This window comes from Neopelma chrysocephalum, unplaced genomic scaffold (genome assembly GCF_003984885.1).
Source record: "Neopelma chrysocephalum unplaced genomic scaffold, ASM398488v2 Primary Assembly neopelma1_141, whole genome shotgun sequence".
NCBI lineage: Eukaryota > Metazoa > Chordata > Aves > Passeriformes > Pipridae > Neopelma > Neopelma chrysocephalum.
In genome coordinates, this window is record NW_020897803.1 from 1,210,438 (window position 1) to 1,231,146 (window position 20,709).

Below are 20,709 nucleotides of genomic sequence, written 5' to 3' on the forward strand. Positions count from 1 at the left end.
AGCTTCTTCCTCAGTGATTCCATGTTATTCCCAGAACCCCCCATGTTCTGGGCAGCACTGGAAGGACCAGGACTTGACCTCTGCTCCTTCCCCACGGGAGTTGCAGAGGAGCTTCCACAGGAGCTCCCCCAAACTCCTTCTCCAGGCAGACACAGGCCAGTGTTCCTTCAGAAGGAAAATCCCAAACCAGTCCTGATTTAAGGCAGCTTGTGAGGGGGGAAAAAAGCGCCCAGAGCAGATTCCTTAAGCCCAGCTGAGCTCCAGGGATGTGTGATCCGAGCTGACAGGGATGTGTGTGCAGAACACCTGGGGAATGGTGCGGAAATAACGGAGCTGCACATCCACACACACGTGATGCAAGCCCAGAGCCAGGCAGGAAAACAGCTGGAGAAACCAGAGCACGGGGATATATCAGGCTGTGGACAAGGGCAGCACAGAACCCGGGGTTTCAGGAAATAAAACCGACCACAATCTGTATTTTTAGCAGCAGAAAATACAAACCCATGGTTTGGTTTCTACCAAACTGTGTGGAAACTGAGATCAGCACGGTTTGAGAAACTCTGGCGTCCTCAGACACGTGGCCAACACATCCCACAAATCCTTTAGGTTAAGGATTCAAGGAATATTCTGACACTACACTGCCTGTTCCTCCTTCAGGACTCTGCTCCTGAGCTGTGCCAGCTTTTCCTCCTGGGAATTGCCACCAGCACAGGCATTCCTGCTCCACCTGCCCCCCAAACTCCAAGCTCAGCTCATCACAATTCCCAACCTTCCAATGGACAGCCTCCTAAAAACTTCCTGACTGAGATACAGACACTTTTTAGGGAATTTAAGCCAGCTGACAATGAACTTGTCCCTTCCCAAACACCTTGGGAAGAGGCCACAGAGCCTGAAGGGTCTGCAGACCCAAGGTTTGATACCCATCAAGGATAATTTAAAAAAATTAAAAAGTTAAGTCTTTAAAAGACAGAAAATTGGTTCCAAATTGTACATGCAACAAGTTCAGTTGGTGTTTATTTTATTCTGATCTTTTCTAGAAAAAGGCTCTTCCAGAAAGAATCGTGGGATTCAAGTATGGAAAAACAAAGGAAGTGTTTCTGTGAGAAATTGGGTTTGGAGCAGAAAATTCTTTAGAGAAGAATGATCTACACCCCAGTTGGGATCCAGTGGCTTGAAATAAACATTCTCCTCCCGCAGAACCTTGAAATAAATATTCTCCTCTGCTATTTTCTAAAAGAATGATCCCTTCATATAAGGGCTGCAAGGACCAGTGAAGTTCCTATTTAACCCTAATATTTCCTATGACACAGAAAAGATTTGTGGGCAATTCCTCATACAAATGTGCACAGAAGATAATTTGGGATCTTCAGGCTGCCCTGCTTAAAAAAAAAACAGCTTTAAGTGTACCACAGGTTGGTTCTTGAGTCAGGTGCTTTAGGAATTAGTTCAGAAGCACCAAATCCAGGGGAAAGCACAGAAACAAAACATCCAAAGATCTCCTGTAGGACATTTCTTCCCCTCCTCCACTTCCCAAAAGGTAACGCTGGAAAGCCTTTGCTCTTCCTGGGATCTGGAACCAGATCTTTGACCTTCCTGGGATCTGGAGTCAGATCTCACAGCCTTTGACTCGTTCTTAGCTGTGCAAGTCTCCACCAACCATTTAAAGTGAACTTTTAGCATCCCCAAGGCCAAGGAATTTTATATTTACCTGTAAATTACTCACTGTGACAGCCCAGAGTCCACCAAACCTACAGAGAGAAGCCTCTCAGCCCTTTGGATAGGGAGAGGGGGGAAATATTTTAACCCCAAAGCAGCAGGTGAGACAAGATTGGAAAAGTTGGGGTTTTTTTGTCCCTGGGAAAAGCTCCTTTTCAAGTCTCCTGCTGCACTAGAGCATCCAAATAAAGAGGTCAATTTTGTGGGACACGAGCGTTTGATCTGCCTGCTGTTTATGCAGTGTCAGGGGGGAAAAAAAAAAGGCACATTGTGGTTTAAGAGCAGCTAAAAACAGAAAAAAGTGGAAGAGAATCGTGGTCAGGATTGTAGGATGGTGGATAAAAGCCACTCTGGTGAGTGCTCAGGGAAAAAAGGCCAAGGATAACTCCACTGGGAAGTCGGAAGCACAGAAAGAATAGGGCTATAATTATGAGTTGAACTGATAAAGGATTGATATCAAGAGGTAGCTTGGGAAGCTCAGAAGGGATCACAGGAACTGGAAGAGCAAAGCCTGTGTACAGCATTCCAAGGTCAGGAAATGAAAGAGGGAAGGATTTCCTTGCAATGATCCACCAAACTCCAGCTGCCTCCAGCTGCTGAGGGATTCACCTCCAGCTTTATCCCAACCAGCAGCAGCAGAGCCATCCTGGTTTTTATGCAGGGACAGTGATTTTCCAGCCATTTTGAGAGAGCCGAGGACATAACCCCCAAAAAACTGCTTCAGTAACAAAAATAAGGGGAAGTGAAAAAATAAACAGGGAATGTAGACAAGGCAAAGAAGGCAGCAAAGCTCCAGCATGGAGACCTGGACACTGCTGTCCAGGAAAGCCAAAAAGGAGGCAGAACTTCCTTGGAAAGGGAATGTTCCCTCCACTTCCTCCTCCACTGGGTGATTCCATCACCCATCCAGTCCAGATCCCTTCAGTCTGGGATTATTAAATAATTAAATAAAACCCTCCTGTCACTGCCACAGAGGGTTCTCATGGCCATTCCTGTGCCAGCAGGACAGCAACGAGGGAATATTTCCCAGAAAAGGCAACATCTCCACTAAACCAAAGGAAGCTGCAGAGAAACATTCCTGCACTTCCCTTGATCCAACTGCCTGCCCGCTCCTGGGCAGCTCCAGAGCCTCTGCAGGGCCAAACTCCCACCCTGGGAGTGGGAATTCTCTCTTCCCAACTCCAGCAACAGCTCCCTACACCCCTTGGTGAAGCTCAGAGTGACAGGGATCCTGTCCATCCGGCATCAGCCACTGCTTGGAGCTTTGCCACCCTCCCAGGGCCCCTCTCCTTTCAGTTCACAGCTATTCCAGCTCTAATTCCCCTTCCCCTTGCGTGGCACAGATCAGGAACACTGGGAGAATGACCTGGCTGTAACTCAGATCTACACAGAGGCCCAGACAGGAAGCAGGGAATAAACTGCCCTCTGCTTTAATTACAGAAATGCTGGAGTGGGTTTGTTTGGGTTTTTTTTCCTGCAGCAGTTGCTGATTTGCTCCTTCTGGAAGCAAATCATTACAAACAAGTCCCTCAGCGGGATAAATGGCCCTTGTGTGGCACAAATGTCACCAGTACAGGGGTTTGAGTGATCCCAACTCAAGGCAAGGAGACCAACTGAAGGAACATTTCCTCCTCAGCAGGTTTCAGACCTGCCCCTGAACACAAACCTGCTCCAGTATTTCTTCCCAACCCTTTCCATCCTGGACAAACACGCTTTGGATTCAAAGCAAAGCCTGAATTCTGTGTGTTGGGAACACCTACACAAGTCTGGCTGAGAGAACACCACGAGCCTGTGAAGCTCGGAATAGCTGGGTGGCATCTCCAGGGAATGCTGGCAGCCACTCAAGGCATGGATGCTCTTCCACGAGCCCCAAATCCAAGCATTAAAATGGAAGCAACTGCCATGGGCAAAAACCCCTAAGGAGAAGGAAAAGACCTTGGAGAACATCCTCACTTTGTCGGGTTCCAACCACCATCAGAATTTTTCACCTCAGGATTTGGCGTTGGGCTTCGGAAAAATGCTTTGGAAGTCAAACTCCAAGACATCCCAGGATGTATCCCTCAGCTTCCCGCTGGGACTAAAAACCAGCTGGCATCACCCTGGGCATGCCACAAGTCCAACGGACTCGGAAAACCACGCTCTGGCGTTCCGGCAGCGCGGACTCATCCCGGTTTTCCAGCAGAAAGGACGCGCTGACAGGAGAACAAAAAAAAAGGAAAGTTCCACCCTCACTCTAAGAACTCCAATTAAACAAATGCACCATTGTGCTGGACAGCTGAATAAGGACTTCCTTCCCAAGTGGAAGGCTGAATTCCCTTTTCCAGACTCCACAGGAGGCAGCCAGAAGCCAGCAAGGGGCTCCACAACCCAGAGCTCCCACTGAGGACAAGAACTTATTTACATTTAATTTCACATAATATTTGCTTCCCAGATTATCTTTTTCCTTGTGATGCATTTGGATAAGAGTTAAATAGTACTGAAAACACATAAAAAGTCTTTTTTTTTCCCAGTTAATATCACTCCAATATTCCAAAACATATTTAGCCCACCGTGATTTGAACATAAAAAGGCAAATACCTGCTGTAAAATAATTGATTCAACTGCTCACTGTCCCTGGGCCTTTCAACATATTAGAGCCAGAAGAGTTTGGGTTATGCTGAGGGGAAAACAAAGAAGCCATTTAGCTTTTCAACTCTGTGTTAAGCTCAGTGAATAAACCAAGCAAAGGGGCCTGAAAAATTCTACTTTCACTGCAAGGCCACATTTTGTTTGCCAAGACACTCATTTTTCATTTAAACTACTTCCATAAATAATTTATACTAACGTGTCAAAAATAGAATCGCTTTGATTATATCACTTAATTTTCAAAACAGTGCTTTTAGAGAATCACAGAATCATCTGGGATGGAGAAGCCTCCTGAGAGCACCAAGTCCAACCCTTGACCAACCTCTGAGGTCTCTTCCCTGCTCCATCCCAGAGGTGGGTCAGCATTCCCACATCCTTTCAGAAACATCCATGTATCACAAGGTAACTGTTTTACAGGTTACAGGACTCACAGGTGAATTCTGGGGGGTGACTTGAAAAATCTGAGACAGCCAAATGTGATTCCTTCTGAGCCACAGCCAAAGCGTGGAGAGCTTTAGTTGGCTCGTTTTGGGGTGGTTATTTGGGGTTTTATCATCATTAGTGAACACAACAGGTACTTGGATGTGCATGAAGGCAACAAAAAGCCTTTAAACATCTGCACTAAATTACCAGGTAACGAGAAGGCAGCTATTTCCTCCCAAATTCGTTACAGGAGACAGGTTTTTAACCATCAGTGAAGCCGAAAAAAATGGCTCTGATAATTCCCAAGTGCTCCATTGTCTGCTGAGGTGGCCTCAGAGGAGGTTCCTTACCTTTGTTTCTCCATTAGTCCCATTTACATCTCCACCAAAACCTTCAGACCTGGGCTTTGCAGAGCCTGGATCAAGTGCCAGGTACCACCACACCCCTCAACAGACCGTGTCACATCAAGGGACAAGATGATCATTTGGTTAAAATCCCAAATCATTTCTCAGCTGCAGAGACAGAACAGATACCAGAGTGCAGAAAGGCACAGCTACTCCTCCTTTCCAGAGCAGATGCAGCTCCTTCAGAGGCTTCCACAAATAGCCAGGGATCAAAAGGCACCACAAAACACTGAGGCCTTTTTCTCTGACAGGCATCGCTGCAGGAAGGGATGGGGGGAAAGAGGAATGGTGGAAATGAGAAATGGTGGAATTCAAGGTCCTCAGGACAGCGAGGAGGGATCAGACCCCAAGCTGGTTACACTGGGAAAGAACCACAGACTGGTTGGGGATGGCAGGGACACCTCCCACTGTCCCAGGTTGCTCCAACCTGGCCTTGGACACTTCCAGGGATCCAGGGGCAGCCACAGCTTCTCTGGGCCTCCCCACCCTCACAGCCAACAATTCCTTCCCAATATCCCATCTAACTCTGTGCTTTGTCCATGTGAATCCATTCCCTGTGTCCTGTCCCTCCATCCCTTGTCCCCAGTCCCTCTCCAACTCTCCTGGAGCCCCTTCAGGTACTGGAAGGGGCTCTCAGGTCTCCCTGGAGCCTTCTCTTCTCCCAGCAATTCCTGTATGTTCCTCCCAGGCCACCTGTCCCTGCTCCCACCCTCTGTGGGCTTCCCTTTTGGCTTTGAGGTTGTCCAGGAGCTCCTGGTTCATCCATGCTGTTCCTCCACCCTGGTGTTTCTGCCTGACTTCCCCTCTGTTGGGATGCACTGCTGATATTCCACATGTACCCAAGAACCCCAAATTCAACAACCCCTGGAAAACTCACACAGTCCAAATACAACCCCAAATATCCAGTGGAAAACCAGCATCAAGAAATTAAACAGGAGGGAAGGGGATGAGCTTTTTAAACCACCAGTGGGACAAACCAACAGCTCTCTGGAGCTGGTAAGCTGAGAATTCCTTAAAACCAAGGGAGTTTTAAGTTGCACAGGGATGGCAGCCCCTGCAGGACCGTGAGCAGGGTGACACCAGCTTCAGGTTACACACGAAGCACCCGCAGTTCTCCAGCCATCCAGTAAAACACACCCTGCTCAGCAGGGCCTGGACCAGCAGTTATGCAACAGCACAGCTCGTTAGTGCTCCCCAAACAGTTATAGCCCACGAGTTATTACGCTGCCCCTATCTTTGCAATATTAAAACTCTCGGTTCCTGATTAAAAAATGGTTGTAGTTTTCCTCCAGGATCTCCCTCAACGCAGAAATGCCACCACAGAGAGAGAGAGAGACAACGGGGGCTCCTTTTGGACACACCGATGCCCTTCAGACCTGCTCACCAATGGAAGCTGCAGCAGAAACTCACGTGATGGGCAAATATTTCTGTTGCGTTCAGTTCTGCTCACTCAATCAAAAAAAAAAATAAATCCATTTATGAAGAAGTTGAGGTGTTCCTATGCAATAATTATTAATGTTTGAATTTGTATCGTATTTTCTGCAAGCCACCCCAATATAGGTGATGTGTACATTAACTGGTGTGACCCAGAAACCAGAATTCCTCAAACCTGAGGTATTAGGGCTGATAAAACCCACCTGATAAAAGCAGATCAAAGGCAGTAAGAAACACACTTCCCCACACACAATAGCTCCATCTAATCCCCCAGCACAGAGCTCTCCCTGCCTTTTCAGCAAAGATTAGCATATTTAAAACTGCTACACTCTGTATAATCTTCAATCATTGAGGAGAGTAATTCAATTAAGGGGAGTACTGGGGAAGTTGCTGGTGTAAGTTAAAAAAAATAAGGGATGGAAAGAGAGGAGGAGGAGGAGGAGGAGGAGGAGAAGGTTCTCCTGGCTGGACACGGATGATGTTGCAGGCTGGTGATGCATCCCCAGCACATGTGGCAGGGCTGGGCTGGGTAGGGGCTGGGGGACAAACCCTGGAGATTTTGGGGAGCAAGGAGCAGGGGAAAATCAGCATCTTAGCACAGCAAAAAGAACCTGCAGCTAGTGGTGAACAGCAGGAGCAGGCAGGATCACTGCAGTCCACGGGAATACAGCACTGGACTCCCACAACATGGCTGAGGGGAGCGGAGAAAACCAGGCACTGCATCCGCCGTGCAACCCCACTCCAGACAGGAATAAAACACTCCCAGATCTGCCATGGAACGAGGCTGTACCACTGCAGACCCTGGAAGGAATTCCAGTGCAGATTTCCTTAGCCATAGCATTTGCTGGAGAGGCCGTGTACAGCTCTGACTGCTGAGGCAGCTCACGGCCATGGCAGCCCTTTGTGACATTCCATTTGTCATCCTGGAGCCCTCGGATGTACATGGAGCAGGAGCACTCAGCCTCCCCAGCAGCAGCAGTGGGATACCTTTAATTATGGCCTTCCAACAGGGCACACAAACCTTCCAGCCAAACAGGGAGCCAATGCACCAACCCAGAGCAACAGTTGTACAAAGATCCCCTCAGATGCAAAACCTGCTTTTGGAAAAACTTTTATTCCTGCAATTCCCTCGCCCTTCCAAACAAAGGTGTGAGCACAGCCCGCTCCAGCTCCCCTTCTTGCAGCAGCAGAGATTCTTCTGCAATGGTTTCCAAAGATTATTTGGAATGGGAGCTATGCTCCCTCTGGGCAGGGAAAAAAAAAATAAAAAATGGCAGGGAATGACATCATGGCAGAGACATCTGAGGAGATTCAATTCAGGAAAAGCTGTGTCTCCAGCACAGACTCATCCACGAGCTCCGTGCTGGAACGTGCCCACGCTGCAGCACCCACGGGATGCAGGGACACACTGAGCACGGAGCAGGCACGGAATCATCCATCCCCAGCATCCCAGACAAAGGCAGGACTGCAGCTGCTGGCCAGGCCCTGGATTCAAATCAGCTCCCACCCATCCCTAAGCCTCGGCCAAGGCAGCAGTTGCAGGGATGAATATCCAGTCGGGAGCATCTCGCTCTGCTGTACCCACAGAATCCCTTCTCTCCTCCTTACATTTGATGCCACGACCACGAATTATTTAAAACCTCCCAGTACAAACACAGATGATGAGCTGAGAGGGAAAAAATTCCTACAGGAAGGAGATATCTCATGTTATGTCTGCTGCAAGAGACAAGAAATGCACGTGTATAAAAGAGCTGCTGAGATTTAAGAGCTGCACCAGGTGCCACAACCTTCCATGGAGGAAAAGCTTCGGGATATTGAAGCTCAGAAATACAGGAATACAAGTCAAACATTTTGCAAATGTATTGCTAATATTTAAAATTGCTGTTGTCAAATACCTGGGGAAAACAAACAAACAAGCAAACAAAAAACCCCCACAAAAAACCCAGCATTTTCTACACATGACCCTCTTCCAAAATCCTCATAAAATGGCTGGCCAAACATCACCTCAGCAAGTACATCAGGTGACTTACCCTCCCAAAAAATAATAAATACCCAAGTTGCACCTGTGCTCTCCAAATTCCTGATACGAAAAAGAGCTGTTTCAACCCCAAAACCACGAAATAAAAAAGGATTAAAGACACAGACTAAAGAAAACCACCGGTGAATAATTTCAATGACAGCCTTATCATCAAGCTCACCCACATGAGTGAGGAAATACCGAGATATAAGTCATTGGCCCCCCACAAAAAAATAAAAAAAAAAATCCAAGTATTTCATCATCTCTCTCACAGAGACCAAAGGTGGCTGAGGGAGCAAATACCCCGCCCTGAGACAGAAATATTCTGCACCTCCTCATTATGTCAAAGATCGCTCAGTATCTCACCAGGATTACACAAAGCAGCTGATAAAGGAGCTTTTTTTGCTTTTTTCAGAAAACTCTTCCAAGGGAAAATGTGGAATGCAGTAATGGAGAGAGAGGCCTTCCGCTGAGGAAGGAGGAGACAGCATTTAGGTTGGGTGGTTTTTTTTTTCATTCCAGAGACAGGGAAGAAAACCTCACTGGCTGAATTAAATATTCAGAGCGTTGCTCTGCCAAGACAGAACTCCATTATGGAAAAACGCTGTATTTACACGGAAAACAGCGAGGATTGAGGCTCCTACCCCCCAAAAACCAGAGGGGCCGGGATCAAATGAATCAGCAACTGTTCCTGAATCAGACAGGCTTTGGTGGGGGGGGTTAAACCAGAGCTGAACCCCTCAGACTCCCGGGAGGGTAGGTGGATGTCAGGGACCCCCAGGACGGAGGGTGGGTGGGTGCCAGGGAGGATGAGGAGGGTGATACTCTCAGAACCCCAGGAGGCTGTGTGGGTTGATGGGAGTGAAAGGGACCCCCATGAGGGTGGGTGGGTGCTACGGAAGGTGAGGAGGGTGATCCTCTCAGACCCCCATAGGGGCAGAAGGCAGGGTGAGGAGGGGGATCCTCTCAGACCCCTATGAGAGGATGGGAGTGAAAGGGACCCCCACAGGGGTGGGTGGGTGTCAGAGGGGGTAAGGAGTGGGGTTCCTTTACATCCCCACAAGGGTGAGTGGGTGTCAGGAAGGGTAAGGAGTGAGGTCCCTTTATGTCCCCACGAGGGTGGGTGGGTGTCAGGAAGGGTGAGGAGTGGGGTTCCTTTACATCCCCACAAGGGTGAGTGGGTGTCAGGAAGGGTAAGGAGTGGGGTCCCTTTATGCCCCCACGAGGGTGGGTGGGTGTCAGGAAGGGTGAGGAGTGGGGTCCCTTTATGCCCCCACAAGGCTGGGGGGGTGTCAGGGAGGGTGAGGAGTGGGGTCCCTTTATGCCCCCACGGGGGTGGGTGGGTGTCAGGAAGGGTGAGGAGTGGGGTCCCTTTATGCCCCCACGGGGGTGGGTGGGTGGGTGTCACGGAGGGTGACGAGCGGGGTCCCCTCCTGCTCCCCCGAGGTCGGGCGGGTGTCCGAAGGGATCCCCCCCTTTTCCCGGCCCGAGGCGGGCGGTGACTCACCGCTCTGCTCGCCCAGGAACACCAGCTTGAATTTCCGCAGCGGGTTCCCGAAGTCCCCGCCCGACGACATGATGGAGGAGCCGCCGCCGCCGCCCCGCGCTCGCTCCGCTCCCCGCGGCGGGACCCGCGACCGCTCCCGCTGCTCTCCGCCCTTCTCCTCCTCCTGCTCCTCCTCGTCCTCCTCCCCGTGCTGCCGCTCCCCGGCGAAGGCTGCGGAGCCCGGTGAGGTGCCGGTGTCTGTGTCTTGTCTCTGTGTCGGTGCCGGTGTCGGTGCCGCCGCTCTCTCCCCCCCCCGCGCTCCCGGAGCCGCCGCTCCGCCCGCCCCGCGCACGCGCCCTGGGAGCCTCCCCGCCCTCACGGAGCGGGAATGGGGCGGGCCGGGAGGGACGTGAGGGATCGGCCCGTTCCAGCCCCCCGTGCCGCCGGCAGGGACACCTTCCACCAGAGCGGGGTGCTGCAACGTGGCCTTGGACACTTCCAGGGATGGGGCAGCCACAGTTCCGCTGGGAAAACCATTCCAGCCCCTCCCCACCCTCACAGCCAGGAATTCCTTCCCAGTATCCCATCTAACGCTGTGCTTCGTCCATGTGAATCCATTTCCCTTGTCCTGTCCCCCCATCCCTTGTCCCAAGTCCCTCTCCAGCTCTCCTGGAGCCCCTTTAGGCCCTGCAAGGGGCTCTCAGGTCTCTCCAGACCCTTCTCCAGGTGAACAGCCCTGGCGCTCCAGCCTGTCCCAGAGCAGAGGGAATCCAGCCCCTGGAGCCCTTTTTGGGGCAGATCTGGGCCGTTTTGGCTGCTGTGGGAGCTCCCACCAGTTCTCCAGCTGCAATAAAACCACTTTTCACCACGTCACCGAAACAGCCTCAGCGTCAGCACAGCACAAGGATGTGCCCGGCCCACACGGGCTCCGGGGAGGAACCAGCACAGTCCTTCAAACCAAAGGCTTAATCCCAAATGGATACGGATATTCCTCTCAGAGCATCTCCGGAGACCCTCGCTCCACGATGTCCCCAGCACATCCCTCAGAGAGGGTGACATTTTCCAGGAAGGTCAATGATTCCCACTCATCCTTTTGCAGGGGACCCTCTGCCTTGGGGCCAGCTCTCCCTTTATAGCTATTTTTTGCCCATTTCTCCCCATTTTGCCCTCAAGGTTCGGCGCATTAGGAGTTTCCCAGTTGCATCCTGGCCCTTCCTGGTTAAACCTTGGCTTTGGGATGTCTCCTGTCAGTGCAGCCTTGCTCCCTCCTCTCCCACACTGGTGCAATCCCGTCCTGATCGAGACTCTCTGGCTGGAATGTGAACACAAAATGTGATTTTGGGGGGTTCCTGGGGCTTCACCTGCTGCTCCCACTGAATAACTGAATATCCCACTGAAACAAAAACGTGCTGGATGACAGAGCCCCCCGGGGTCTGCAGCTCCTGCCCCATGGTCGTATTCATGTTGGTCCAAATCTCTTATAATCTACTCAACAAGGTCCAAATAAAGCTCCACAGGGTATTTTCCACCTGGAATCGAGTAGGTTGTCCACCTTTTTTCCCATCTGGGAGATTGTTCCAGAGCCCCTCTGCTCTGATGGTCAGGGAAATGCTTGTTTAATCCCCTGCTTTGAAAACCTTTCTATTTTTGATTGTTTCATTTATACTCCCTCGATGTTATTCACTGCTTCTCCAAGGTGTTGTTTTGCTTTGTTTTCCAGGCCTTGAACTGCCAGTGAACTAAAGGAGGAAAAAGTGTCTTTAACCAGGTGATTAAATTTAAACAAGTTTTAATGAAGATCTGAGCAGGAGCAGGAGCTCACATCCAGCTCCACACCCAGCATCTGGGAGCACATCCATAGCAGTTGTGTGGCTGCTCTCCTGCACCAATTCAGACTGTCAGAGACCTGCTTTAAATATTTTCAAATTTTAAATACATATATTGTCCTTGTTTATGTGTCAGGGTGGATTCTGGGATCTTTCCTGCAGATCCCATGGAAAACAATGGCTGAAGGCAGAGGAGGAGACACAGAAAACCAGAGGTTTTCTTCCACGGTGTATTTAAACACTTTTGGATTGTTTTTGTCACGGGACAAGCCTGAAAAGAAGTGGAAACTTCCAGGTGCTGGATCTCCACTCTCCCAGGGCAGCTTTGCTCCTCCAGGTTTGCTGCTTGAGGAGGGGCAGGTGCCAGAATTCCGGCTGTGTGGGCACATCCAGCTCTGTGGCAGGGAGAAACCTGCAGTGAGGCAGAAAAGGATGGATGAAACAATCCCTCTCTGCAGCCTGGGAAGCCTTTAAAAAAGTAGGAAAAGCTGCCTGGTGTTTTTTTTAGTGCATTACATAAAAAAGGAAATCATTGAGTCACCTCAGCTTCTCTTTTCAAATGTCACAGAAAGGTTGGGAGGTTGCGCTCCTGCAACAGGGATTCTGCTCCCTGGCTGTGAAACATTCAAAAGGCAAAGAAAGGCACGTTCCAGTTGGAAATAAGGGCCATGTTCCCAACAGGGAGGCTGCTCAGCCACCAGAACAAGCTGCCAAGAGCAGCACTATCTTTGTATCCAGGGAAAATCAAGAGCAGGAGAGATGAGGAAGATGCTGTCATGGAGAGAGGAGTGATCTGCTTCCAGGAGGGGAAAAGGGAATTAAGGGGTGCAGCCCCATTCCATGGGCACTCAGCGTTTGAGGGCATGGAATAAGGAGTCATCTTGGATGTGCTCTTAATGGTGGTGCTCATCACAACTTCCTCAAAAACACAGGCCCAGCCAGTCCCCTCCAGGCACAGCAGCCCCTCCTCAGTTTCCTCTGGGGATTCAAAGTTCCTGGGAGGAGAAGCCCAGGTTTTCTGGAATGGGAGTGCCGGCCTTAACCCAGCTCAGGCTCCTTCCTCAAGCATCATTCCCTCTGCCTGGGGCTGGCCAGGTGGGATCAAAGGGCAGGACAACATCCACGTGGGCCCTTCTGTCATGAGCCGGGAGCGGCAGGGAAACACAGCTTGGAGCTGGGAATCTGTGTCCTTGCGTTGTGGAGGAGGGAGCAAAGGTGAGGTGGGTTCCCTCTGCCCCCTCCACGTTCCCTCCAGGAAGCAAAGGCACTAGGAGACTTGCCACGTGGATGAACTCAGATGAACTGGAGGGAGAAAGTCCACCAGAAGCCCTGACAGCTCCTGCCGAGAGCAATTGGAGAGGGAATGAGGCCTCACACAAAATTCCAGCTGATCCACCCAGGAGGAACAGATCTGAGATGGGGGCTCTGGAGCATCGGCCAAGGAAGGAGGGGGAAAAGCGGGGCTAGGCAGGAGAGAAGGGAGCAGGGAAGAGCCTGGGAGAAAGGACGGTTTGTTGGAAGAGGCAGGAGGAGGCAGTTTGGCACGGGATGGGTTTTCCTGAGCCAACTCCAGACTGTCCAGGCTTGGGGGGCTCCAAGGACCGCACAGAGTCCATCTCTTCCCAGGCAGACCCCCGTGCCCACCTTGTCTCTCGCCGCTGGGAAATCAGGGAGGAGGTCCCTCCCAGCCCAACCTTCCTGCACTCAGGATTTAGTCATTCTAAAGACATAAGTAAAGAAATAAAAATAAAGGACGAAGTAAATGGCCGCCGCGACGCCACACTCAAGATGGCCGCCGGACCCACACTCAAGATGGCCGCCGGACCCACACTCAAGATGGCGCCTCCAGGGGCGGGGTCGGACGCTATACACGACACCGCCACGTGGCCACGCCACACTCAACATGGCCGCCGCGCCGTGATAGACGCGACGAGTGCCCAATCAGCGAGCGAGGAGCGGGTGGAGGGCGGGCCATAGCCAGCGAAGCGCGCGGTGATTGGTGTAGGGTGGGGCGCGCTGTGCAGCTGCTGCCGCCAGGCGGCGCTGCCCGGTGTGTGCGGGGACGGAGAGATGAGGTGTCCGCCATTACCGCCTGGACCCCCGCACCCTGCCCGCCGCCTCCCGCAGGGCTCCGGGGCCCCGCCAGCACCGCGGGTTGTCCAGAAACTGCCGCTTCTGTGAGGCCTTGGCGGGCGGAACGCGGAGCTGCCCGAAAATTGGAACTGTCGGTGGGCGGAACGCGGGGCGGGAGCCGTGGGGCGGGGGGGACCCGGGCTTGGCGCACCGGGGCCCTGTGGGGGGACGGTTTGAGCGACGGACCGAGGATGGGATGATGGCGGCGGTGCCGAAGGTACAGGGATCAGGAATGGGAACGGGAATGGGGGACACACAGAGAAGGGATGGGCCTGGGAGCCTGTTCAGTGCCCCATCACCCTCTGGGGGAACAACCTTTCCCTGATATCCAGCCTAACCCTGCCCTGACACAGCTCCAGCCGTCCCCTGGCTCCTGTCCCTGCTGTAATCTGGGGGTGCTGGTGACAATTCCCTGAGGATCTACCACTCTCTTTGTGTTTCGGCCATTCCAGGCGCTGTGCTGGGAGAAGGGAGCGATGCTCAGGCAGCTGTTTGCCCTTAGCAGGTGAGTGCCTGAAACCAGGGAGTAAAACGCAGTAACAGGCATTGAAAACACCCCAAAAATGGCCAGAGGAGATTTGCCACATATTTTTCCATGGGTGGGGGAAATCAGAGCTTTTAATGATTATCTTGTTTCTTACAGAACTTTTAATCATTGTCTTGTTTCCTCCAGAGCATCAACACCCAGAGAAAACCATCTGTGTGCTGCAGGTAAAGTCCGTTGTTAACCCAAATAAATTGAGCATTTGTGTTTCCTTTAATTTAAGGGGTTTTTTTAGCCAATTTTGGGCTGGTTAAATAACCTGAGCTGATGCTCTTCCACTTCCATATGTTTTTTCCTAACAATTTTTTTCTTTTTTTGTAACATTTCCCTGGTCTCCCAAACTACCCACAGCCCTCTTTTATTCTTCTTTGTTGTTGCCTTGAGAGTTCACCTGAGAAGTGAATATTTTTAATCTCTTCCTTCCTTATTTGTGGCTGCCCACACCCAGCAGGAGTTGGGAGTTGGGACAGGAGTTCTGCTTCCATTTCCAGGTGCTGCTCTCCTGAGTTGCCACAGATCCTACAAAGCCCGTCCTACTCATGGAATTGGGAGGTATAAATACCTGCTCCCAGCAGAGGTAGGCAGAAGGAATTATTTTATGAATTCCATGGCTGATAAATCACATCCAAAGGGAATAATGGCATCGTTTCCTGCTGCTTCTCTTGGGGAAAAATGTTGTGTGACATTCCTGGAGGGACAGGACAAGGGGGTGTGGATTCACATGGACAAAGCACAGGGTTAGATGGGATATTGGGAAGGAATTCTTCCCTGGGAGGGTGGGGAGGGGCTGGGATGAAATTCCCAGAGAAGCTGTGGCTGCCCCATCCCCGGGAGTGCCCAAGGCCAGGTTGGAGCAACCTGGGATAGCGGAAGGTTGGGAATGGCACTGGATGAGCTTTAAAATGCCTTCCAAGCCAAAGCATTCCATGATTCCATGAAGTTCCCCCACTCAGAGCCTTCATTTTGTCCAGCACATTCCCGTGGAAATTCCCTTGGGAGGGAGAAATTTCCTCCTCCTGCTGGATTTCACACCTGAATTATTGTGAGCAGGTCCTATTTTCATGTCACCTTTTGACATTCCCTGGAAAGATGACCACTTTTTGTGGAAGGAGGAAACAACACCAAGCCAGCTGCCTTGTGCACAGGACCTGAAAGAAAAAGGAGTTGTATTCCTGCTGTTTCTACTCCCTCTTTTTTTTTTACCTCTGGGAGAAATTAATTTTCTCTGGAAGAAATTAAAAATACGGACATGTTTTCTCTGGGGTATTTTTCCTGCCATCCAAGAACTGAGCTGAGAAGAGCTGTCAGGATAACACCATCCCAGTTTTTAGGCAGGGAGAGGGAGCAGGGATGGGCTGGGATGTGGCTGACAAACCCCTGTCAGAGGAGAAGCCCCACGGGAGACCCGGCGGGGTTTTATTTCCAGCGTCGCTCAAAACTCCCTGTTTTGTTTTGTTTTGTTTTGGAAAACAGACTCCAAAGAAGAAAAAGGACAGAGTGCAGATGAAGGAGATCAATCCTGGCACTGAGTTTGAGTATGGAGATGTCAACATCCAGATGACTTCCTACGACATGTGCCTGGTGGAGCACTTTGCCCAGTATGTCCACAGGCTCTGCAACAGGCTCTCCATCAAGGTCAACGAGAGGTAAGGGACACCTCGGAGACCAGGGCACCATCCAGTCCTTCTGATTCCCATGTGGATGTAAATCCAAACCTCTGCTCCGCCCCTTGTTCTCTTTCTGTGTGTCCCTACAGTTTTGTGAGTTTATTCACATGAGGAAGGTTCAAATGGGCTTGTTCCAGCAAGGAAAAAATACCTGGCTCCATCTCATTCCTCTGAGGAAAAAAGGGCTTTAAGCCTCTGGGTTTAATGTTATTGTTTAAGGCTTTAAACCTGACATTTCCTGCTGGTTTTCCTTCCTGGTGTTTGATCCAGGCTCTGTGCAGTGAGTGATGCTGGTTATCCAAACTGGAATGAACTTGGGAAAGCCCTTGAGGTGCTGGATGAGCTTCCTGCTGCTTCACTTTGGGAGCAGAGGATGCTTTAGGTAAACACCAGATCCCAAACAGGATTATTCCCAACAGCAGCTTGGGATTTAATGCCTGAGGGATGTGAGGAAGCACCTCAGTGCTGAAGTGCTCCCAAGGAGCTGCAGGCACTGGGAGAAGCCCTGAGTTGCCATGAGGGAATGAAAACAGTGGTGGATTCTCCAAAACGTGGATTTTCAGTTCCGCCCTCTGAGGTTGGACCTGGTTCAGTGTGTCCAGAAAGGAAGGAATTGCCCTTGGAGTGAAAATTGTAGTGGAAAAGGTGGGCAGAAGGATGTAATTGGTGCTGTGGAAATGGGGATTGGGATGCTGAGGTCTCTGGAATCCTGCTGGGAGCAGGGTCTGCTCCACTGCCCAGTCGTATTCCTGTTAAATTTGAGGGGAGAACAACGTCTTTGGAGTGGTGCTTTGCAGCAGCAGTTTTTAGCTCTGTCCCTGATGACAAAATAAGTCAGAACTGTTGCTTTCCTTCAACTACAGAGAATGTAAAATGTCTCAGGCTGGTGTTTGGAGCCAGTCCAGGTTTTTCCTGGCACCAGGTGCTCCAAGCTTCTCCTTCATCCCCCTCCCATAAAACCCTGGCCTCTGCCAGTGCTTCCTTTGCAGGACACATTGTTTGCAGAATTAATTCCTCATGGAAAGTTCATCTCCTTGGATGGTTGATCCATCCCTGTGGAGCACTGGGAATGTCCTTAGGACAGGGAATGTCCTGCCTGTCCTAAGCTTTGCCCTCTGGCTCCCCCAGCTATGCCATGCCCACCAAAACCAACGAGGTGCTGTTCCTGGAAGAGAAAGGATCCAAGATGCAGCTGGATGCAGTCCTTACCACCCACCAGAGGGTTGTCCAGGTAGGAACTGCTGTTTCCTGATATTCCTGTGGTTCTCCTGCAGCACAGGCTCTCCAAACCCCTCCACAGCTGGAGCTGAAAGGTGTAATTTGGGCATAAAGCCTTAATTTGATCTCTTACTGAAAGTTCCCCCCAAAGTGGAAGCAGGAAGAGGTTTCCTGGCTTTATGGCACCACATTTATTACCCATTTTCTGCAGAATGCTCCATACAAGAGCTAGAAAAGCCATGTTAAGGATGGATGATTGGAAAAATTCCATGAAGTTTAAAAATACTGTTAGGAACAGCTTCAAAAGACCCCAGAGCCCCTTCCAGGGCCTAAAGGGGCTCCAGGAGAGCTGGAGAGGGACTGGGGACAAGGGATGGATGGACAGGACAAGGGGGAATGGATTCATGTGGACAAAGCACAGGGTTAGATGGGATAGTGGGAAGAAATTCTTCCCTGTGAGGGGGGTGAGGCCCTGGAATGGATTTCCCAGAGAAGCTGTGGCTGCCCCTGGATCCCTGGAAGTGTCCAAGGCCAGGTTGGAGCAACCTGGGATAGCGGGAGGTGTCCCTGCCCGTGGCAGGGGGTGGAATGGGATGATGTTTAATGTCCCTTCCAACCCAAACTGTCCTGGGATGGTTGTCCTGGAGCTCTGTCATTCCTTCCCTCAGATCAGTGGTTTGAGTTCCACGTTTGCTCCGATACTCCTGGAGGTTATCCAGAGTAACCAGCCCGAGGGGGTCCATCTCCTCATCAAACAGGTATGTTTGCATTTCCCAGTGCCTTTCCTTTCAAGGAGCAGAGATGATCCATGTCAGGAATTTCTTTTGAAATTCCTGAGGCTGCTCCTGCTCTGGGCCTAGGGTATCCAGGATGTCCCAGAGCCAGGCCCTCCCTTCTCCATGAAAACCCACTGCTTCCAATTCCTTCCTTCCCCATTTAACCTCCTCTAATTGGTGCCACTTCCCAGCCAGTCCCACAGATCCACAGGACATGGCAGGTTGCAGGTTCCTTTCCTTTGCTGCCACATGAGTCCAAAGGGAATGTTTCACTCCACCATTGCTCCACCACTTATCCTGGAATCCCCAGGAGCTTCATGGAGCAGTTGGGAGCAAAGCTGAGACAGGAAACCCAAACACTGTGCCCTGTTTTGATGGAATTCGCTCTGGAGTGGGGGGTTAAACTTGGGTTTTCTGAGAAGCCCAACAGTTTTCCAGCACTGAGTGACTTCCCACTCCCAGGGCATTTCAGCCTTTAGTTTTTCCTGTTAATCCTGATTTCCTTGGCTGGTTTTCCCTCCCTCCACAGCACACAGAAGCCGACTTCAAGAGCAGATTGAAGGCTCGGCCAGAGCTGGAAGAGCTGCTGGCACAGATGGGCTGAGTGAGGAAAACTGCTCCATCCAGGGGCTGCTCCAGCCTCCAGAGGGGGATTCCATGAGCACTGTGCTGAGAACTCGGTGAATTGGAAGGAATTCCCACTGTTGGTTGTCTCAATAAAGATGAATAATGTGTTTATACCTGACTGGTTTGTACTGGGAGCAGTGGAATTCCACACAATGGAATGTGGCTTTACATTCCTTCAGTTCTTCCTTATTCTTTTATTCCTGTCTGTTCTGCTTTTGACGGGTGGGAATTTCCACAGAAATCCCTGCAGGTGAATAATGCTGTGCTGCAACAATCCCAGGAATTCTGTTCTAAGCAGATTTGGTGGATTCCAAGAGAAAACTATTCCAAACTGGTTTGTTTGGAAGTTTTCCCCCCCCACTTTTAAGGACCTTCCACTAAACACAGGGAAAGTAACTCATTAACACTCTCCCCCAAACTGGGGCTGTCCAGGTGTTGCTTGTGCTCCTGATCCTGCTGTAATTTTGGGGAACCCAGCACCCACCTTTCTGGGAAACAGCCTGGGAAGTTCCTTCTGGCAAAAGCCAGGGATCTCCTTCCCTTTCCAGCCTCCAAAAAAGCAATTTTGCTTTGTTTCTCTTGCCTTATTTGCCAGGAAGTGGTAGACAGAGGAGGATCCTTTTTTCCCCATTCCTAATTATCCTGGGGCTTCCCTGGAGATAAATCCCATCCCCAAAATCCCATTCAGTGGGACACGGGGTTATTGGTGCCGGGAAAAGCCTTGGGAAGGACATGGAGTGGAAATCCATGGCAGGACTGTTATGGAGCCAGGGACATTTTGGGCTGGAAATCCACAACCATGGAATCATGAAGGTTGGAAAAGCCCTCTGGGATCACTGAGTCCACCCTGTGGCCAATCTCCACCTTGTCCTCAGCCCAAAGCACTTAGTGCCACCTCCAGTCTTTCCTTAAAAACTTTCAGGGATGGGAACTCCCCCACCTCCCTGGGCAGCCCCTTCCAATGCCTGATCACCCTTTCCATGAAAAAATTCCTCCTGATATCCAGCCTGCTGCAGATTGAGGCCACATCCTCCAAACCCCTCCGACCTTCCCACTTTGCTGCTGGCACTGATGAAGACGATTAAATTCCCAGATTTAATTTAATCCCACGTGGATTTCCCGGCACTTGGATAAAAAAAAATAAAATCGCACAAAAAAAGGGGGGTGAAAGGCACAGCTCCCCCATTGCTGGGGGTCCCGGGGGGTGTCACCGTGCAGGGTGTGCCCGGCTCGGTCCCTGTTCCCGCTGTTCCCGCCGGGCCATGCAGGCTCCGAATGCCCGGAGCTGTGTCTGGCACTGCCGCCAATCCCGGTGCTGTTCCATGCACTCCTGCAGCTCCCGGTGCTGCTCCAGGCAGCCCGTCCGGGCGATCCTGGCATCCAGGGGGTCCTCGCCCTCCTCATCCTCCTCCTCCTCCTTCCCCGCCGGCGCGCGGCTCCAGGAGTGTCCCGGCTTGGCCATGGGAGAACTGGGAAGGAGGGAGGGGATAGGGAGTGTTATTTGGTGGGGAATCCTGTGCTCTGTGCGCCCCCCAGGAGGGGCTCAGCACCCCTACAGACACCCAGAACCCCCAAAATGGGCACTCAGCGCCCTCCCCATCGCACCTCACCCCCACCCACGGGTGCCCAGCATCCCACCCCTCACACTCCCGAGGGGTGCCCACCCCCCCACTGGTACCCAGGACCCCCCAAAACGGGCGCTCAGCACCCTCCCCATCGCACCTCACCCCCACCCGCGGGTCCTCAGCATCCTCCCTGACCCCCGCCTACCCGCGCACCCCTCACACCCCGCGGGGGTGTCGGTCACCCCCGA

At 51.4% G+C, this 20,709-nt stretch overlaps 3 protein-coding genes and 1 long non-coding RNA gene across 8 annotated transcripts in view; 2 read left to right on the forward strand and 2 right to left on the reverse strand.

The window, feature by feature from the left end:
• RAB6A (RAB6A, member RAS oncogene family) overlaps window positions 1–10,283 on the reverse strand; it is a 44,315-nt gene extending 34,032 nt beyond the window's left edge. For both annotated transcript variants that reach the window (XM_027699852.1, XM_027699851.1), the window contains exon 1: window positions 10,127–10,283. In XM_027699852.1, coding sequence (XP_027555653.1) covers window positions 10,127–10,196 — 70 coding nt within the window. In that variant the 5' untranslated portion in view covers window positions 10,197–10,283. The remainder of the gene's footprint in view (window positions 1–10,126) is intronic.
• On the forward strand, window positions 10,257–12,055 carry LOC113975637. Its single transcript, XR_003536861.1, has 2 exons — window positions 10,257–10,348; window positions 11,826–12,055. It is a non-coding gene; the product is annotated as an uncharacterized LOC113975637 (long non-coding RNA).
• A 1,923-nt stretch (window positions 12,056–13,978) lies between these two features.
• On the forward strand, window positions 13,979–19,007 carry MRPL48 (mitochondrial ribosomal protein L48). 4 transcript variants are annotated; one of them, XM_027699779.1, is made up of 8 exons: window positions 13,984–14,281; window positions 14,517–14,569; window positions 14,708–14,775; window positions 15,100–15,185; window positions 16,082–16,254; window positions 17,404–17,506; window positions 18,162–18,251; window positions 18,799–19,007. In XM_027699779.1, the coding sequence occupies exons 1-8, from the start codon at window positions 14,261–14,263 to the stop codon at window positions 18,871–18,873; spliced, it is 669 nt and encodes a 222-aa protein (XP_027555580.1). In that variant the 5' UTR covers window positions 13,984–14,260; the 3' UTR covers window positions 18,874–19,007. The 4 variants fall into 4 exon arrangements, with proteins under 4 accessions (XP_027555579.1, XP_027555581.1, XP_027555580.1 ...); XM_027699781.1 differs by having other exon boundaries at window positions 13,987–14,281; window positions 14,738–14,775; XM_027699778.1 differs by lacking the exon at window positions 18,799–19,007 and having other exon boundaries at window positions 13,979–14,281; window positions 18,162–18,719.
• A 965-nt stretch (window positions 19,008–19,972) lies between these two features.
• On the reverse strand, window positions 19,973–20,629 carry LOC113975597 (cytochrome c oxidase assembly factor 4 homolog, mitochondrial). The gene is made up of 2 exons (XM_027699784.1): window positions 20,624–20,629; window positions 19,973–20,365 (listed from the first exon to the last, which is right to left on the reverse strand). Exon 2 carries the CDS (start codon window positions 20,356–20,358, stop codon window positions 20,104–20,106), a length of 255 nt encoding a protein of 84 aa, XP_027555585.1. The 5' UTR covers window positions 20,359–20,365; window positions 20,624–20,629; the 3' UTR covers window positions 19,973–20,103.
• Window positions 20,630–20,709: the final 80 nt, after the last annotated feature.